This window comes from Sorghum bicolor, chromosome 3, assembly GCF_000003195.3.
Source record: "Sorghum bicolor cultivar BTx623 chromosome 3, Sorghum_bicolor_NCBIv3, whole genome shotgun sequence".
Classification (NCBI taxonomy): Eukaryota; Viridiplantae; Streptophyta; class Magnoliopsida; order Poales; family Poaceae; genus Sorghum; species Sorghum bicolor.
The window spans coordinates 68,568,590-68,587,789 of NC_012872.2; the positions used below are offsets into that span (position 1 = coordinate 68,568,590).

General features: G+C 38.2%; 1 protein-coding gene across 1 annotated transcript; it reads right to left on the reverse strand.

Annotated features, from left to right (window-relative positions):
- Window positions 513–17,884, reverse strand: LOC8060988 (sister chromatid cohesion protein PDS5 homolog A). The gene is made up of 29 exons (XM_021457077.1): window positions 17,603–17,884; window positions 16,504–16,701; window positions 15,758–15,939; window positions 14,415–14,535; window positions 13,780–13,992; window positions 13,487–13,700; window positions 13,264–13,406; window positions 13,034–13,191; window positions 12,810–12,959; window positions 12,682–12,727; window positions 12,416–12,607; window positions 10,824–11,003; window positions 10,068–10,219; window positions 8,834–8,960; window positions 7,912–8,058; window positions 7,759–7,827; window positions 7,415–7,539; window positions 5,133–5,250; window positions 4,655–4,789; window positions 4,369–4,559; window positions 4,101–4,251; window positions 3,882–4,019; window positions 3,718–3,795; window positions 3,199–3,612; window positions 3,061–3,089; window positions 1,677–1,757; window positions 1,525–1,601; window positions 806–894; window positions 513–736 (listed from the first exon to the last, which is right to left on the reverse strand). The coding sequence occupies exons 1-29, from the start codon at window positions 17,693–17,695 to the stop codon at window positions 683–685; spliced, it is 4,065 nt and encodes a 1,354-aa protein (XP_021312752.1). The 5' UTR covers window positions 17,696–17,884; the 3' UTR covers window positions 513–682.

A 19,200-nucleotide genomic window follows, 5' to 3' on the forward strand; every position in this document is an offset into this window, starting at 1 on the left:
AACTAATTACAGAGTTTGGTCGAAATTGACGAGACGAATCTTTTGAGTCTAATTAGTCCATGATTGGACAATATTTGTCAAATACAAATGAAAGTGCTACAGTATCAATTTTGTAAATTTTTTTGAAACTAAACAAGGCAAGGTCTCACAACTTTTGTTTTGGTTGCGTGAAAATGCACGCTTCACCGCCACCGGCGTTCGAACCCTGAAGTCAGAAGTCACGCAATTTTTCGCGTGAAAAATACACGCTTCGTGGACACCAGCGCTCAAACCCCCAACCTTCAGCTTCAGGTGTTCGCCTTCTAATCACTCCATTCGTAAGACGCTTGTGTCTTTTTAGAATATTTATTTACCCCATTTTATGACATTTTGGTTTTGAAATGTGCATTTGAGATACTAAACGAATTCAAATAAAAAAGTTGTCAACTACAAAATTTTATAACTATTTGAGATTTACAACTTTGCTTTTGGTCATTTATCCATCTGAGGTCATTTGTAGAATTTGAATTTCAAATGTGAGGAAATTCAACCAAAACTTTCCTTAGATTATTTTAAATAATAAAATTATTAACTACAAAAATTCCTACCATCATGACAATACTTGCAAGTGGGTATGCAAGTATAAATGATTCCAGAACTAAGTATTTATTTACGTGAGACGAAAATCAGATAAATACTAAGATCATATGTGAGTAGCTCTTTGCACTGGCACCTTCCTTGCTCTAATCCGTCGAACCTGTGCAAAAGCAAAATTAGATATAATTCTATGATACAAATGAAACCATGCATTGTTTGCACGACTTACGTTATCCTTTGTGACAACATCAGTTAAATCGGAGCTGTTCTGCAAATTTGCCACCTCTAATCCTCTCTTACCCTTTTTCTTAAGGTTGGCTACAGAAATGTACAAAACTGGATTAATGCAATAAATACAAACATGATATGGACAAAGATACCGAATACACGTAAAATTAGGAGCACAACTTTTCACCAGCAACATTCAATCATCAGAGTATTAGTGCCACGTAGAATTGGACACAATATAATTAACTGCTGTTCCAAATCACTATTATTTTTAGCTTTGACTTATTGTTGGAATATAAGTGAAAATTGTCCACCTCTCCCCATTAGCTTAAAATTTTGGGTTGAACCAGTCAGTGCATGCAACTCAATATGATATCAGAGCTAGAGGTCTCAAGTTTGAATCTTGGTTAGCGCAATTAAATAAAATAATAGTTGCTCGCTCTTATTATAAAATAATAGTTGCTCGCTTTTATTCCACATCTGAAGCATGAGAGAGCCACCACATGAAGGGGTATGTTGGAATATAAGTGAATTACTCATCTCTCCCCATCAACTTAAGCTTTTGGGTCGAATTGGTTGGTGCATGCAACTTATGAGTGACTTATACATGATCTTGTTGGTAAGGCCTCTTTAAGGATTTCAAGATCTGACACAGATAGTCTCAGAACCATTGCTGTTTAAGCATTGACAATATGACAACTTCAATTATTGCGTGATTACCTGTTATGTTGCTTGATAACGGTGCTTTCACAAAGTTGTCATCACAATCACCATCTTCAATATCTTCAATATCACTGCTTTAAGTTGATATGTAAATAATGGATGAAAAGTCAGCAAAGCTTCATCGTGAAAAAAGGGGCAAACATTCTCACCATATAATCGAAGATCCAGGAAGCGACTTTTCATGCTTCTGGGCTTCAGATAAACCCTTGCTATGATCTTTCTTGAAGGAACTATTAATATTTCAAGGTTCAGGTATCATCAAAATGAAGAAAACTTGTCAGATAAACTTGCAGCAAAGCACATAACAACTTATCAAATAAGCTGGAGAAGTTCATTTTCAACCCCTTTGTCATTCTTGTAATGCCATCATGATTGTATAACAGATTTCTAGTTCTTTCATTTGATTGAAACAGAACAGTGGTTGGATTGGCAGGCATACACATACTAGAACTGTCCAAGAACTAACCAGAAATTTAGTTGTACAGGCTTGGTTTGTTTTCCTCTTTTTATTTAATAAAAAAATCTTACAGTGGGGGCTTCCCCTGCTGTATTCTCACTCAAAAAAAAAAGAGAAATTCAGGCCAACTGGCCAAGGCATAGGGGTGGAGGTAGAGGAAATCAGAGGTTGCAAGGATTTGTGACATATGAGGGGTGCAAATATGGTGAAATTTTGATTCTTGCCAAAGTTTTTTTTATTTTTGTGAGGGTGCAGCCACACCCACAGCAGCACATATAACTCCGCTGCTGCCAAGGCAGGGTATAAAGATAAAGTTTGTGCAATTTAGTCTGAGTTTATCTGAGCTACAACTAAATGGCAATCAAATTTGATGTGTATGAATCAGGTCTAACTAAATATGATCTGTCAGAATATTTGAGGAAAAAAAAAGAATCAGGTTCAATTAATTTGATCTGTCAGAATCAGGTCTATATAAGTCAAATTTCATGCTGATTGTCCACAACCTTTTCGCTATAGAGATTTCCCTTTATTTTTAATAAGGATCTACTATAGCCGAAACAGCATTTCATGATGAATCTAGTAACATAAATTTAATGTGGCCACCTTTTATTTATCAACACTCTTTTTTTAAAAAAAAAGAATGTTCTTCCAGTACACATTCTACTAAAATGTATGATCCCATCAAAGGGGTTAGGAGGTGGGGGAAATAATATTATTATGTGTAACAGTCATCATGGAATGAATAAGACCAACCAACTGAGCTTATCTGCCGAATCTACCAGCCATTCAACAGTGTTTTCCTCTCACAACAAATCAGCGAACAGTACTTTCAGCCATGGCTTATCAGCCAAGCGAGGATATCATGGGGGAAGCTACCGCATGAAGGCACAACAGACAATGGGGGAAGGTGGCCCCATACAGTTAGGTCCAGAACCATTCGTGGTATATTAACACTATGGACACATACTAATTCAACTGGAGTAAAACATGATATGATGATGCGAACAAACAAAGAAGAGGTAGGACAGAAATCTTCAAAGAGGGGGGGGGGGCTGACAAACTGTTGTTCTGCTTACCATTCTCTGAGATTAAAATCAGAGACATCCTGCAAAAATAATAAAAGATATATAGATGTTCATGTAGGAAAGTATACGTAGTTCACTATCTAACAAGCAAACTTATAATTGACCACAAGTTAGCAAATATGTGCATACCGCAGTTTGCCTACAGTTGTTGTGATTTGCCTTTGAGGTCCTAGTCTCCCCAGTGAAGCACCTACTCATAGGACGGTTCCGGTTATCCAAGAGGGAGACACAATTTCCAGAATCAGCTTCCTTAGCTAAACCCAAGGAGCCTGGAGATGACACCTTTGTGCCAGCGGAACCACAAGATGATACATTTTCTTTTTCTCGAACGAATGACACATTTTCTTTATCCAAGCTATTATTAGTATTCTGATCCTTTTTCTTGGACACAGCTTTCCCAGATGCCAAACGTCTGTTCCTTTTGCCTTTATCACAACCACCTACATTCTGTCCCACTGATTTGTTTAATGAGAAGCAAGCTTTCCTTTCAGGAGCAGATTCATTTGATACCCTCTCAGAAACAACAGAGCATTTAGTATTGTCCTGAAATACATCAATTGATTTTAGACCATCACCAAAGTTAGATGCTAGATGGTGTACAGTTACAAATTTGAAAGAAGAAAAGGAGGCATCGCAGAAAGGATATACATTATGGTTATAAGGTTCATGAGCTTTAAGAATTCTCTTTACAAGCTTATCACTAATCAAATTTTCTTGGCAACATTCCTGCATTTAGAATATCAGAGCAACACAAAAGGTTAGCTATAATGCGAAGATAGACTATTTTATGGTTTCAAATAAGAGTGACTTACATCTGATTTTCTTTCACTCCCAGACAATCTATAGTAAGATGAGGGCAAGAGAATATGGCGTAGAGAATCAGACATCTTGCAATTCTTATCAAGTTCTTTTACAATAAGCAAGCCGATTTTTGAGAGAACATGCAGTGTCTGTGACAGGGCATAGAATGTCAGTTTGATGACAAAATGGTAAACAAATATAACATATCTTACAGTGGCCAAAAGACATACAGGAGTTATATCAGAATCAGTCGGATCCTCAGCCTTCTGAATACCACGGAGAATCCCTGACAGAACTGATGCAAAACTGGCTGTGGGACCATGCTCAGTTCTGCTAGAACTATCTATTTCAAGTAGTTCTCTCAACATCACACAAAGTGGGCTGTCAACACACACAACAAAAAAGGAAAATTACTGTGAGGATCAAAATTTTCTAGCAGGTACCTTTCAAGTGCCAAAAGGAGTTCGCAGGACCCAGTACTCTAAAATAAGAAAATACCTGCAAAGTTCAGGAAAGCTACTCTCGTCTACGTAGTAATTGGAAGAGAGCGTCCCATCATATGCTAGAGTATGGATCAAAAAAACCACAGCATATGCCGGGTTGTTCACAATGGACTCTTTGTTTGTTCTGTTCTGATGAACAAAAAACCTTCTTTGCTCCTTCAACACCTCACTTAAGTAACTTGCCGACTAGGAACAGTACAGGGAAATGGCTTGAGCACATGCAGGTTGAAGGGCATATATATGAAAACTAACCAAAATCAAAAGGAAAAGGGAACATTTACTTCAGTACGGATATCTCTGGAGCAATCTGTTGATGTTAGTGCAAAAGCACATGCATATCTAAACGGGATTGCGCGTTTCTTCAAGAGGCCATAAAGCTTGCAAATAAATGACTTGCGAACATTATATGAAGGATCCTGGAAGCCGAACAAAATATACATTACAAAAGCAGAGGTAATAAATACTACTAGTAAAATGCAGAGAACCTCCAATAGGTTTGAATATGGAACTAACACTACGATTCAGTCTATATAATAATATAATGGTCTGCAACAATAATAATTGTAGTAATCAAACAAAGTGTGCAAGGCAAGCTGAAGCAAGCACACAATCATATGAATCTACAGCAAATATTGCATTCAAAATCAATGACCTAAAAATCAAAGTAAATAATTTTGGAAGGTTAATGGACAGAAGTTCAGCCTTTGTATGAAATCTGAAGGCAAGATAACAATTAGCAGTGTAAAATACTGACAGTACCCTTGCTATGAGAAGTGTGTTACGAAATAATTCTGGTGAAATATGCGAATCCCATCTTGTAGCTAATTGCAGCACAGATTTTCCAGCTGCCAGTTTCAGATATGGATGATCATTTTCACTGAATACAGAATGAGAATAGAATCAGTATCTCATTTATTTGTCTAGTGAACTTCAATGGACAGGAACATACATGCAATTCGTACTACAGTAGGATTTAACTTTGTATAAATGTATTTTTTTATAGAATGCGCAGAAGAGCTGTGTATCATTGCATTAAGGGGATAAAATAAATAAATTACAACACACATAAACACACTCTTACATACTGTTACATAAAAGGGCGTGGCAGGCCCTTTGAGCTGCTGGTTGGTCCACTGTGCCTCCTACTGGAATATAAGTGAATTGCATGCCTCTCCCCATCAGCTTAAGCTTTTGAGTTGAACTAGCCGGTGCATGCATGCAACTCAATACCTCCTACCTGGGCCCTGCACCCCACCCCCCTATGGCTAGGGTAGATATGGTTGATCTATTATAGGCAAGGATGACTATTGATTTGTTCTATTTCTATAAACTCTAGGTCATCCTTGCCTATATATGTTCTCACATCCTCCACAATCAATCTACTATTCTTTGTGCCTATTCCAGTTTACATGAAAAGAGTGTGGCAGGCCCTTTGGGCTGCCGGCTGGTGCCTCCTATTTGGGCCCTGGGCCCCATACGGCTAGGATAGATATGGTTGATATATTACAGGCAAGGATCACCGTTGGTTGGTTCTATTTCTATAAACCCTAGTTCATCCTTGTGGTTGCCTATATATGTGTATCTTCTCATCCTCCATAATCAATCTACAATTCTTTGTGCATATTCCAGTTTACACATACTCGTGCCAGAAACAAACACGCCCATATCAAACCAGGACCCAACCCAACAAAAAACCATTTTCTTAACTATTAGCGATCTCTAGGTGGGCAAGACCTCTAGCACCTGCAAGAACCCATAGGTGTGCCTCTTCAAGGTAAGAACGAGCTGGATGATAGGGCTGACCCCATTGAAAACATAATCATTACGGTGATTCCACAGCTTCCAAGCAGTGAGGAGTGAGGACTATCAACGAATTGAGGCCACGCTTAATTTCACAAGAAACCAAATTATTAACTCTCATCCACCAATCACAGAACACTTATCTTCTGAGAAAGGGGAGAGATCCAGTCAATGAACAGAAGAGGTATAGTTTTCTCTTTTCTGAAGTTTGCGAGTTTTAATTCTAGGCTCAGGATAGGTATTGGTCAAGGCAGCTTCATCACAAAGTAGTAAAGTTCGATTGTAAGCTAAAACTTATGTGGATATTGGATATGCCAACAAGCAACAAGCATATATGGTAGCAGTAGCTTTGAGATTCCTAGTGAATGTGAGATGGGTGGGGAAAGCAGGATGTAGGCATATAGCAAGGTCATGCTATTAACGATGCATTATTACATGTGGAGAATTGGTGAAGAGAATGGAAAGACTAGCAATCTCAGAGTCAGTGGTCTTATAATTTTGGGAAAACTTCATTTGTTTTCTAAAAAAATGCAGATGAAAAAATATATGTTATGTTCCTTATCTCTGTACAAGAAAGCTCAATGAATTACAACTTCCAGTCAATGAACTAACCAAGAAGCATCTAATTGAAATAGACTGACATTCCTAAGATACTGGACGAGTTCCAATCACAGTTACTCTAAAACATTGGTACCTGTATAAAATAGATCAAACCTAGTGAAAGCACATAGTGGCTGACTTGAAAGTGGCATGATGCATTCAGGTTTGATTTTTCATACTAGACAAACTTATTTCAACAAATATCATAGAAAAGATAATTAACCAAGCAATCAATGCATCTAAGAGTCTTTATTTTAATAAACAAATTAGCATCACTGCTTCAACAGTTGTCCCAAAAGCGGAGACTGTCAGTAAACAGAAACAAAAAATTTGGAGTAAACCTTTTCTGAAGACAAAAAGAGTACTCCCTCCATTCTAAATTATAGGTCACTTAACCAATGTCCCAACGCCTAAGTCAAACTTTGATCAAGTTTTTAAAAATATGTTGACATCTACAAGTTGTAGATGTTTATATAAACCTCGCCAAAGTTAGAATTTAACCAAACTAATTTGATGTTGTAGATGTTTATATAAACCTCGTCAAAGTTAGAGAAGATTGACTTATGACAAGGCTAAAGTGATCTATAATTTAGAATGGAGGTAGTAGTAAGCAAAATGAGAGGTAGCAGAACAAGACAGACCATAGAGCAATGTCATCAAAGAGACCCTTCTCATATTTCAACAGCTTCCCCAGAATATTGTTAATTCGAGCACATGCAGTACTTCTGGGTAAACAACTTCTGACAAGTGCTTTGAGACAATAGATCTACAATAGATCACAAAAAAAGTCATAGACCAAAAACATAGATGCATCACTAATAGCAGCGTAGTAATGTGTTTATCCCACCCCATGCCCACATGCCAATAAAAATAGAAGAAAATTGTTTCCACAGTGAATGCAACATGTAGAAATCCTGAATTGAATTTCATCCACACTAAATCTACCATGAACTGAATGCTTTGTTTTCTCAAGCAGTGAGCCTACCTTCCGCTTGCAAGAGGCGCAGCATGCAGAAAGATCATCAAGGGATGATTGTCCAGATGTTGAAATGAACTGCATAGACCAAAGCATTCAAATAAACACCATATATAAGTTTGATTAACACTAGGCTACATATTTCTATACCAAAATACCTACTTCAGCTGGCGACAAAATATCTTGAAACAAAGTGTTGATCTCCCTCTCGTACAACTCATAGACAGAAGGGGAGTTCTCCAATATTGAGCCCAAGGACTGTAATAGTGTTGGAACATTGTGATCATCATTTAGCCCAGTAATAACTTTCTGCAGGAAAGAATAGATGACATAAATTATATGCAAAGAAAGGGTTATATGGTGTCAAGTAAAAAAAAAGTTTAAAACAAGGACCTATCTTAAAACTACTCGCATTTTTTTGCAAGTAGCAGTAGCATAGCATCATAGACCTCAGACAGAAACAGTATTAAAATTTTAAACATTTTAATATGGGACAATAAACCATAATGAATATAATATGTGCTTAGTACGTAGATAGTTGATCACATCACAAAAAAAAAACTAAACATAGCATCGTGGCCTATGGACTCTAACCTACTAGATCACCTTTTAATCTTTATCATGCTCTCAGCCATGCCAAGTGAAATCACAAAAACATTTGCATGCAAATGCCAATATCGTACTGAATTTCACTGATAGCAAAGAGGGATCACGTAAAGCATGCCAATTGTAATCAAACAACATATATAAGAAAACAGCAATGTAAACCTTGCAGTGGGTGGGAATGCAGCTAAAAGCAGGTATGAATAAGATAAGCAAAGTTGGGTGAGCTAGAACAGAAAAATATAATCAATGTCATCTGGAAAATTGTGCAATGATAGAAATTTCTTTTTCCTTTCAAGAAGTTATTCAGCTTGGATGAAAACACAGCAGAAACACAGCATCCTTACAACATGTCAGTGTTTTCATTTTCACAAGACATTTGCAAACTTGATACAATTGTTGATTGAACAGTGCAGTGTGCAGACATCAGAAAAATAGAAATATAATAACACACCATTAAAGCAACTGAAACACCACCTACCTCAAATAATCTAGCGAATTTCTTATCATCTGAGGAGTGCAGTGAAGCAATTGCAGCAATAGCATATTTTGATTCAGCACGAGTACCTTCAATGCACTTTTGCTCCAATAATGGGTAGACAACATTGCTGGCACAGAATAAACAGCTTTTTTACATACAAAATGTAAAGAACATCCCTCTTACAAACAGATGTACTATGGTAAAAAAAACACAACAAAGTATTGTGAGCCCTAAAAGATTTTTCACATTTTGTTGTCTATCTGACACCTCATTTCTTGATATCAGTGTGATTGAATAGTTTTATCAGGGTGGGCAATACTAGGTGGTTTAGCCTTATTGTTGGCTACCTGGCTGAATGACATGGACCAAACCACTTAAACCATGTCCACCCTGCAGAACAGAGATAGTGTAACCATCACCAGTCACCAGGAGTTAAATGCACTGACATTATGAAACAGGGGATTGAAAATTTTAGATACAGCAGAAAAAAACATAATGTGTTAAAGTGGGCTCTCACAATACTCCAGTGGAGTAAAGTGGATCTCCTTCTGTAAGCGAGAATATGGCACAAAGGATTAGTAGATTGATTATGAGGGAGCAATGTTCATGTATATATAGGCAAAGATGTCTAGGGTTAGGTTTATAGAAACTACACCAGCACCAGATATCCTTGCCTAATACCAAACACTAGGCTCAATAGCCAGAGCAGCATAGTACTCGTGGGCCAATATACAACATGGTCTAACTGCCTGTCTAACACTTTTACTTGAAAATAACAGATATATACTCTTGAGTTTTGATCTATGTAGAGTCACCAGGTCGTGGGTTCAAAGCAGCCTCTCCGCACATTTTGCGCGCGCGCGCGCGGGGGGGGGGGGGGGGGGCTTGCCCCCACTGATGTGGGAGCCTCCGGCACTGGGTCTGCCCCTTTTTTTTACAAAGCTTAAGATGATTTCCAAAGTTTAAGGTAACATATTGCAGCCACGAGAATATCGGAACTGAGCCTTGATAACTCCTACGTGAGATGCAGCATTGATACACACATCAAACCTTTAACGGTGTCTTAGTCTGATAGTCTCTCACATAGGTTACTATATCTCCCTTTCACTCCAATTTATATATATCATCATATTAACCAAGGGGCCTACTAGGAGATAAGGTCTGCACTTCTTACAATAGTTCATGTTCAGAGTAATAATCAAGAACCAAAAGGGTCGAGACAATCCAGGTTTACCTAAAATTAGTAGATAAACAATGTGCAGATTTTGCCAAATGTGCCAACATCTGGAGAGTCTTCACATTTATCAGGACTGATTCTTCTGAGAACAACTTAAGCAAGTACTCCTCTGAGCCTTGGAATAATGATGGAAACATCATTGCAATTACCTACATGGAAACACCATTGGGTGAGAAGCATACAAGATGCTTCTTCATAAGAAATAAAGGCATGGGTATAAATTCAAGACAATGAATTAGGGTCTATTCCTTGCCTAAATCATCTGCCGAATGCTCATTATATGGAGGTGTGCCAAACATCCAAGTTTAACAAACCAACTAACAAATCTCCTAATTTATCCTCAAAGCAAGCTATCTCAAGTAACAAAAGATAACAAAGAAATCTATCTCCAATCTTGTGCCGACATCGTACCAGCTGTTGCAAGCAGTTACAAATAAGAATCATGTCTTCCTGTCAAAATCATTTATTTTCTTTAGTAGTTTATCCACACCACACTAATGACTACATTTCATGTAGCATTTAGTTTTGAAACGTTTTACCATTATTAGGGGATTTTGGTGACTCAGAACTATTGATGCAAATATAAGGGATGCATTACTAAAATGCGAGCATGTCTGGTATGAGGGAGGGCCAAATGTTGAAACAGGATCTGCCCCAACTAATATTTTCTATATTATTATTGTAGCTATGCTTACCAGTAACAGTCTAACAGATCACAAGCATTTTCTATATTATTATTGTAGCCATGCTTACCAGTAATAGATCACAAGCAGACTGCACATAATCAGTTAATTCATCTCTGCAGGACAAAAGAGACTCGAAGATGGCACAGATCATCTCCTGATTAAATATTGAATGCAAACATTTTATAGACAGCACTCTGGAAAAATTGTAAATTGGGTGTTTCTGTCCAATTCTCTTGAGAAATGTCTCCTGCATATATTGCAAATACACAGTCAGAGACAAAGACCACAGATCTGAAGCTTTAGAGTATCTTAGGACTTTTTTTAATAAAGCACTTATGCAGGCAAAAGAAAATGAATAGAAGGAACTAGGGCATCACACTTAAGATGTGTCCTTTTAAATCCAATGAACAGATCAAATTTGTTGATTGTTTTGCATGTCAATAGAATTTACAATTAGCCACTCGTAGAAAACTGAACATGGAAAGTTCACGTTACGTTTTCTTCACTCGTCAGGAAAAGTAATGATAGCTACTTTGTTCCTCTATAATAGGATTTTTAGTCTCTCATTGGGTTTCTTTGGGGCATTTTCCATTAAGTACGTAGTTTATATGAGTCATTGATCTTCCTTCCATGGGCTCTGTATATTCTTCATACTATTACTAAGATACAGAACTCGAAAAATGGTATAAGCACAATAACTACACCAAGTACTATTTTAACGCAAGGCTTTGCCATGTGCCCATGTCGGGTCCTTAAACTGAAAGAAATGCATCAATCCACAATACTAGTACTTCGTCTACAATCTCAGTGGTTAATGATGCATGTCAGTATGATGTTACTAAGCTGTGCAACTCTTTTGTGTGGATCCTTATTATCCGCCACTCTTTTAATCATTAGATTTTGAAAGAACTTTGATTTCTTTTCACTAAACATTTTTCTTTAGTGAGATTGAATATTTATATGCAAAAAGAAATGTATAACAGGACATGGACCGCTACCAAAACTGCAGTAGACTTGCCAATATTTGCTAAGTGTTTCAATCATGATTAATCAATGCATACCTCAAAAATAGAAAATAGAAAAGACAGACTGACAGGAAATTCTAATGGTAAATAACAGGCGCATATCAAAGATGAGATAAAAACACATTTCACTTCCTTAATGCATGTCCCATGTTGACACGTCTTGTGATGCATAGGTGTTGAAAGGAGTTATCAGAAGGATTGATTGATGAATAAGTAGGGTTCTCAACCATGATTTTTTTTGAACGCAATGGCAGGAGCTCTGCCTTTCAATTAAGATAGGAAAAGAGAGTTATGTACAAGCAGAGACACTCGAAAAAAGGTTGAAAAGGATCCCGGGGTCCTACAAAGACCCTCCCCTAAGAAAAGGCAAAAGCTCTCTTCCTTTGCTCTCTGTCTTGCTTAATTCTTTCCGCCACTTTGTGGCGCCGTTTCTACCGTATTGTTTTCTCAACCATGATTAGGGAGAACAGATGCCAAGAAGTAAAATCAAACATGTGTACAGTGAAACCTAATGGCTATGAACTATAACATCTCCCAGTTCATAATGTTTGGATCTCTGAGCATAAAGGTAACAAAACCAAGGAGAAATCAATAAGTGTATAGTCTTATAGACTGAAAGGTAAAAGAGTATTACTCTGGTCAAGCGGCCTTTTGCAAAAGTGGTTCCCTCATTGATTAGTTCATCCAAATCCTTAAATATGTAATTATCTTTCATCTGGTGCAATTTTCCAAAGCACTCTTCAGCTTTAGAAGTATCTGGAAAGGATGTTGCCATCTTTCTGAATGTCGCACAAATTTTCTTCTGTATTTCATCTGATGGTTCCTCCTACAGCACAAGCAGGCTTCAATTTGAGAAATAAGGTCAACAGTTGTTGCCAATAGATTAATGAATTTACAAACCTTCCTTGCACGAAGTGATAAATATGCTTGCATCTCCAGTTGTAACCTAAAAGTAAACTTTCTTCAGCATCAAGTGGTGGTGCGTGCAGTTATAGCACTTAAATACTATATGTGTGGTAGATATCTACCTTCTCTTCTGAGAAAAGATGGTGTTCAAAGCCTTAATATGTTCTGGTTTGAAATAAGAAAAGAACACAATCCAATGGGTCGCCCTCTCTTTTGGAGAAAGAGATGACGGAAAGAGTTCTTCAGCAAATATAAGCTCCATATTCTGTGGCCTGCCATAATAAAGAAGCTAGAATTCAGAACTGTGGACAAGATCCTATATACAAAAGGGAGAAAAAGGACAGACCTGAAGGATTCAATATCATTATCGAAACAAAGAACTATAAGTTTAGATGGGATTTGTTCGTAATGAGTGTTGACTGTGCCAATTCCTTTTGAGCATTTCTCACAGTAATCCCGATACAGCTCCAGCAACTTGTGCATTACATTTTTTCTAACGGATGCCTGAAAAGCATGTTTGGGTGAAGCGTTGTAGAGAAATAACTGCACTGAGAAACATCAACAGTTTATACTCACCTTTTTGTCACGTAGCCTCTCAGCTGCATGTAATATCAGTTTAGCAGAAGAGCTAAGATTTGATTTGGCTAGATCACAGACTGTGTGAACAGCTCGGATCCTCACTTTCTCATCAAAATCTAGTAACCTCCCTTCAAGTGATGCTGCCAAAGAAATGAATGTTAACATTAAAAGGGTGCTAACAGAGCAATCTAGATAAAATAACAACTAAAGGCAGCCTTACAAAGTATATGTTGTGCTTCATCCCCAGATACATCCATGTAACATGCTTTGGCTGCATCAATTGCAGCAATCCTAACTTCTGCAGACTTGTCAGAGAATCTCCTTAGGAATTCTATAAAAACCACCTTGTTTTCTTTACCAAAATGAAGATTAGAGAAGGCAAGAAGCCTCCCAATCAGGTGAACTGCCTCCAGCCTTATATCAACTTGGTCACTCTACAGAGGTAGATAGTACAAATTCAGGAATAATATTATGCAGGTACAATGGTGTAACAAAGAAAGGAGGATAACATACGAGAAGTTCATGTGTCAAGTTTGGAATGACAGTGAAAAGGATCTGGGGTGCACACTGGAATATTTCAAGAATAATTTTATGATATGATCTCCTAAGTTCAGTAACCAGCATATCCTTGTTAAAAATGCACGAGGACAAAAAACTGCGAATGATAGGCTCCAATTTGTCAGCACAATTTTCAATGATGTCAAAAGCTAGCTTGTGCGATGCTCCCTGCACAAGCAAAAAAGGAAAAGAAATTGAACATTAGTGGATAATCTACTTGGACTGAAGAATGAGTAATGCAGGTGACCACATGTGTGTATTTGTCCAGACCACAAGAACTACGGCCTTGTTTAGTTCACCCCAAAATCTAAAAACTTTTCAAGATTCCCCGTCACATCGAATCTTACAGCACATGCATGAAGCATTAAATATAGTAAAAAAACAAAAACTAATTACACAGTTTGCCTGTAAATCGCGAGATGAATCTTTTAGACCTAGTTAGTCCATAATTGGACAATATTTGCCACAAACAAACGAAAGTGCTACAGCGCCCCGAACCAAAAATTTTTGGAAACTAAACAAGGCCTACATGCTTTAGAGAAACATCCCTTCAACCAATAATAACTAAAGTAAATAAATAAATAATGCACCTTGTCATCTTTTACTAAATTGCGTAAAATCACATCCACAAGAGGCTGAGTAACTTTCTCATTCAATATTTGTGTCATTATTGATAGCATAGCGTGACACACACTCTGCTGAAGACCATGCCTGTAAAAAGGTTCACAGAAATGAAGTTAACCTAAAGGCTTCATATTAAACTTCCAGAGTCAAGCAATTATCTGGCAGACAAATATGAAACTGTGAAATATAACTTACAAAAAGAATCAGTAAGAGCATAATACAACAAAATAATTCTAACAACAATTGAAGACTTTCTTTAAAAATACAATTAACAGAGAGGCAAAGGAAGAATACATGACAAAATCTAACATAATGGATATAGCACATAATTATACAGTTGCAATGTATATATTGTGTTGGTTAACATTGAATTGAATCTAATGCAATTTGCGAGTTGCCAAAAAATTGGTCAAAGTGTCAAACTCTGGTCATGATCAAGCAATGAAATCAGCATGAGGCATCATACTATACTATGTGATATTTCAGGTATGTATTTGTTCAGCAAAACATCTCTCAAAAAATCACAAGAATGTTTTTTACTATGTTTTGAGCACCAGTGAAATGTCCATGCCAAGTAGTAACCATCTAGACAAATAACATAGTCATCAAAACCAACGCCAAAAATACAGATATGGTAACAGAATTACAGAAACGGCGCTTTAAATCATATACCTTTTGCGCACAGAGTTCTAAAGCAAAAGTACTAATCAGTGGAATTGTGATTTTGCAGGACTAACCATACCGTTTCTACCACCCCACCCCCACCCAAACAAAAAAAAAGAACAGTGTCATGGCAAAGACTATAAATGAAGGAAAATGACTGTTCAGTAATACAGATAAATGGTTAGCATACACAACTCTTATGCTGGCCATGGCATGTTCAGTGAACCCACTGCACCAAATAGGTACATCCCTATTGGTTCCAACATCATGAGATGGTCAAACTATACGCTTTTTCTTAAAAAAATGTATATGAAAATGATGAAATATGTGCAAAATTGCAAAGTGATTTTTTTATAGGTGGATGAAGCCTAATTATTTGACACTCTTAGCTTCAGTGGTAAATAGAATTCAACCCGAGTGCCTGACATTTACATTTTTTAGACCCAGTATTGGAAGTCTCGATGACATGAGAGTTCCTAATTTCTGCATTAAAGCTAAGTACTACTACAAACAAAAAATAAGCTGATATATAGTATTAACAACAAAAAATAATTGCAAGCAACATGATGGACAAATCCATCAGATCTGAACAATGGTTTTAACAAGTATAAGAGAATAACAATCAAAGAAGTAGATTTGTTCTTACTTCACTGTGGAGAAGAAAATTTTGACCATATCAAGAATCAAGTCCTCGCAACCAATGTTGAGCATGATCATAGAACATCTAAGTGCAGCAACATTTTCCAATATTTTCATCCTTCTAGTAAGATATGGACTGCTAGTTTCAGCAAGGTCTGAAAATATGCTGATAAATAGCCTAAATATTTCCTGTGGAAAAATATTAACCAAGTGTTATAGTGCAATCCTTGATGAAATTGTTCTTTCTCACTAATTATTCTAAAAGTAAATGAAATTTCAGAAACTCTGTTGTAAAAAGGTAACTATTAGGTACTACTTCTGTTCACTGTTAGACGTTAGTAGACGTATTATGATTTGAAAAGGGTCTTTGGAGATATATACGCTGACCACTAGTTTATCTTTTGGGGTGTGATGTTGGTGTGTGTTGTAAGGGACTACGGGCTTCTGCCCACTCTTCTTCTTCTTAATATAATGAAGCAGCTCTCCTAAGTTTTTTGAGAAAAAAAAACTAGTCTCTCTTTAAATATAGCATCAATCACTACAAAATCAATGTCATATGAAAAGATATTTGAAATATGAATCTGTTACATAACTTTTATACTGTAAGCATGCATACAATTTGACTAACTGTTGTTCCAAGTTTATAAAGTCAGAATTTTCAAAATTGTAATGCTCCTACCAGAAATGAACGGAGAGAGTAGCATTTTACATCACCAGAAACATAGTAAAAAAAGTAGCATGACTGGTAAATACCTTAAGTATTTCATCGCTAAAAGGTGGATCTGGTGCGAGGACACGCATAACTTCGATAAAACAAACAGCAACAAGAAGTTTGACATCCTTATCCTTATGGTTGAGTAAAGTGGTCTGGACTAGAGATTTGCTCAGAGCATGAAGAGCATCCTGCAGGGAGTATGATTGACTAAACTCTGATAATGCACTTTCAGCTTGCTGCAGATAAGAACATAAATGTGTTAGGGAAGTAAAGAATATGAATCCACCATTATTTGAGCCTTTTTGTCATTATACGACTATCCAACTTGAGTATGTATTAACAACGGACAAGTTCATGTCTAACTTCAGAAGAACTCTGCTAGGCTGAACTGTTTCAACTGGACCATCGACCAACACTAGCACAAAGCTAAAAGACAATAAACCCTGAGAAAATCCAATCAATCTCCAAGAGAAGGTTTATCGTGAAAAAATTGCAACAGGATGCAAGGAAAATATTTAAATGTTAACGGCTCACTGTCAATTTACAGAAATATGTTTGACCATGCCTTATATATTTCCTTTCATTCCTTAGCTATAGAAATTTTCAGGACTAGCAGCTTCCCTCGGTTATAGCAGTTCAGAAAGTAAACATGGAACAGCAAGCATTGACAAGCAGTTCAACTGAATGTCCAAAACTCCACACACTTTTCAGCTGCCTCCAAGTGCCAGGTAGATGAAGGTCCCTTGTACGATCCAAGAAAACACCATTCCCCAAGTCCGAAACCAACTCTCAGATATCTATCACGCAAACATAAGCACCACATTGACCAAACACGACATCCTCCACTAGTATATACACGACTCCTTCAGTGCTACCACTCCATCTTCAGATGAAAATCAGTACGTATTGCAAAATGGAACTCAAATTCACCAAATCAGCAGGCCACATATATCCCCTGAACTGTGACTACAAATTTGAGTAGCAAATTCCATCAAACTTAGCAACGCACGACAGCAAGGCCTCCTACCAATTCGAAACTTCAGAGGCAGCGCGGTTTCGCGGTATGGAAGCGCGCTGGGCCAGATCGAGGAGCAAATAGGCCACGAGGAGAAGCGGGTGGAAATGAGCAGTGGTCACCTTGAGGAGCTTGACAAGGGCGTCCTTGCCTAAGCGCGGCTGCGCGAGGCGCTTCCCGACCGCCCTCACGACTAGCTCCGGCGATTCAGGCATCGCGGGCGGCGGCCGCGGCGGACTGGAACTCGGAAATTCGAAAACCCTAGAATGCTAAGCGGCGGGAGAACGGGCGGGGAAGGAGGCGGGAGCCGCGGGAGGCCATGAATTGGAGAAAAGCAGTGTGTCACACACTCACACCACGGAGTCGGCCAGCGGGGCAGGGCCAGTTGGGGACGGCGAGTTCCGTACGTGCACGAAGGGTGTGTGTTTCTTCACCCGGCCTTGTTCCCAATCCCAAGAAATTTTCACACGTCAAATAATTACAAGGTTTAGTTGAAAATCACAAGATAAATCTTTTAAGTTTAATTAGTCTATAATTAGTCTTAAATACTATAGTAACCTATATATGCTAATAACAGATTAATTAGACTTAATAAATTTGTCTCGTGGTTTATAGACGAGTTATGAAAATAGGTTTTTATTATTATCTAAATACTTTTTCCAACATCCTATAAAACATCTGATATGACAAAAATTTTCAATCCTCAACTAAACAAAGCCCGAGCCTAGCCATGCTACCTCAAGTCTGTCTAGAACTCTAGATTAACATAATATAAAGTTGTTTGGTTGTCATGTGTTAGCTAAACCTGTACTGACAAGTTCTTGTTTGGTTGACTGGTTTGCCCGATATCCTTACCTCTTCTTTGTTATGGTGACCTTACCTCCATCTTCTTCTATGTTCATCATCTTCGATACCATCTTGCATGGTCATACTGTGAGCTCGCAACTATCTCTCACCGCCATGATGCAGATACACTAGTCCTCCTCCTTTGTCGCATGAGTTGATTTTAACACTTGCTCCGGACTGCAGATCCTGAGGTGAGGTAGATGACCATCAGAGTCGTAGGCGAGGTAGATGAGCATCCCCGCTTCAGATCCGGGCCGCCATTGGGCGGTGCCTCCTCACCTAGCTAGCGGGTGGCGCTTTCTCAGAGGCGGTGGGGCCCTCCTCGCCTCTGAGCCTCGGTGGCGGCTGGCGCCTCCTCACTTCCTAAGCAGCGATGACGTGTCCTCAGAGACGACAACGATCCTCCTCACCTACTCTCCTCGCTGACGGCCATCCTTGCCCCACGCTCCTCTGCCCCCCCCCTCATCGGCATCCGCTCCTTGCGACGGCGATATACGTGGGCGCTCACGCTTCTTTCCTCTCCAGTGGTTTGGGTGTCGAGGGTGAACGCAAGGTCCGCTTTTTTCCCGTGGACCTAGCTTATGGGTGGTTGGTGGCCTCTTTAGGCCAGGCTTTAAGGCCTAAACAGGCATCCAAACAAGTCAAGAGTGGCTCTGGGAAATCTAGTTGGGAGCTAAGCCACCCAACATATTTGAAGGCATCCAAATAAGTCAAAGGTGGCTCTGGGAAGTCTGGTTGGAGGCTAAGCCATCCAACATATTTGGAATACTCGCTATAAATATGAAATGATTTTTTTCTTTCATAATAAATTAGTATAACATTAGTCGAAAATTCAGTCGAATAGGATAAAATCATTCAATTTTTTCACTAGCTT

Coding starts and splice junctions, on each gene's coding strand:
- LOC8060988 (XM_021457077.1), bottom strand. CDS start 17,695: ATGCCTGAATCGCCGGAGCTAGTCGTGAGGGCGGTCGGGAAGCGCCTC. Junction 10,220..10,823: donor CTGCTTGTGATCTATTACTG/GTAAGCATGGCT, acceptor GTTTCCATGTAG/GTAATTGCAATGATGTTTCC. Junction 1,602..1,676: donor CCTGGATCTTCGATTATATG/GTGAGAATGTTT, acceptor ATCAACTTAAAG/CAGTGATATTGAAGATATTG.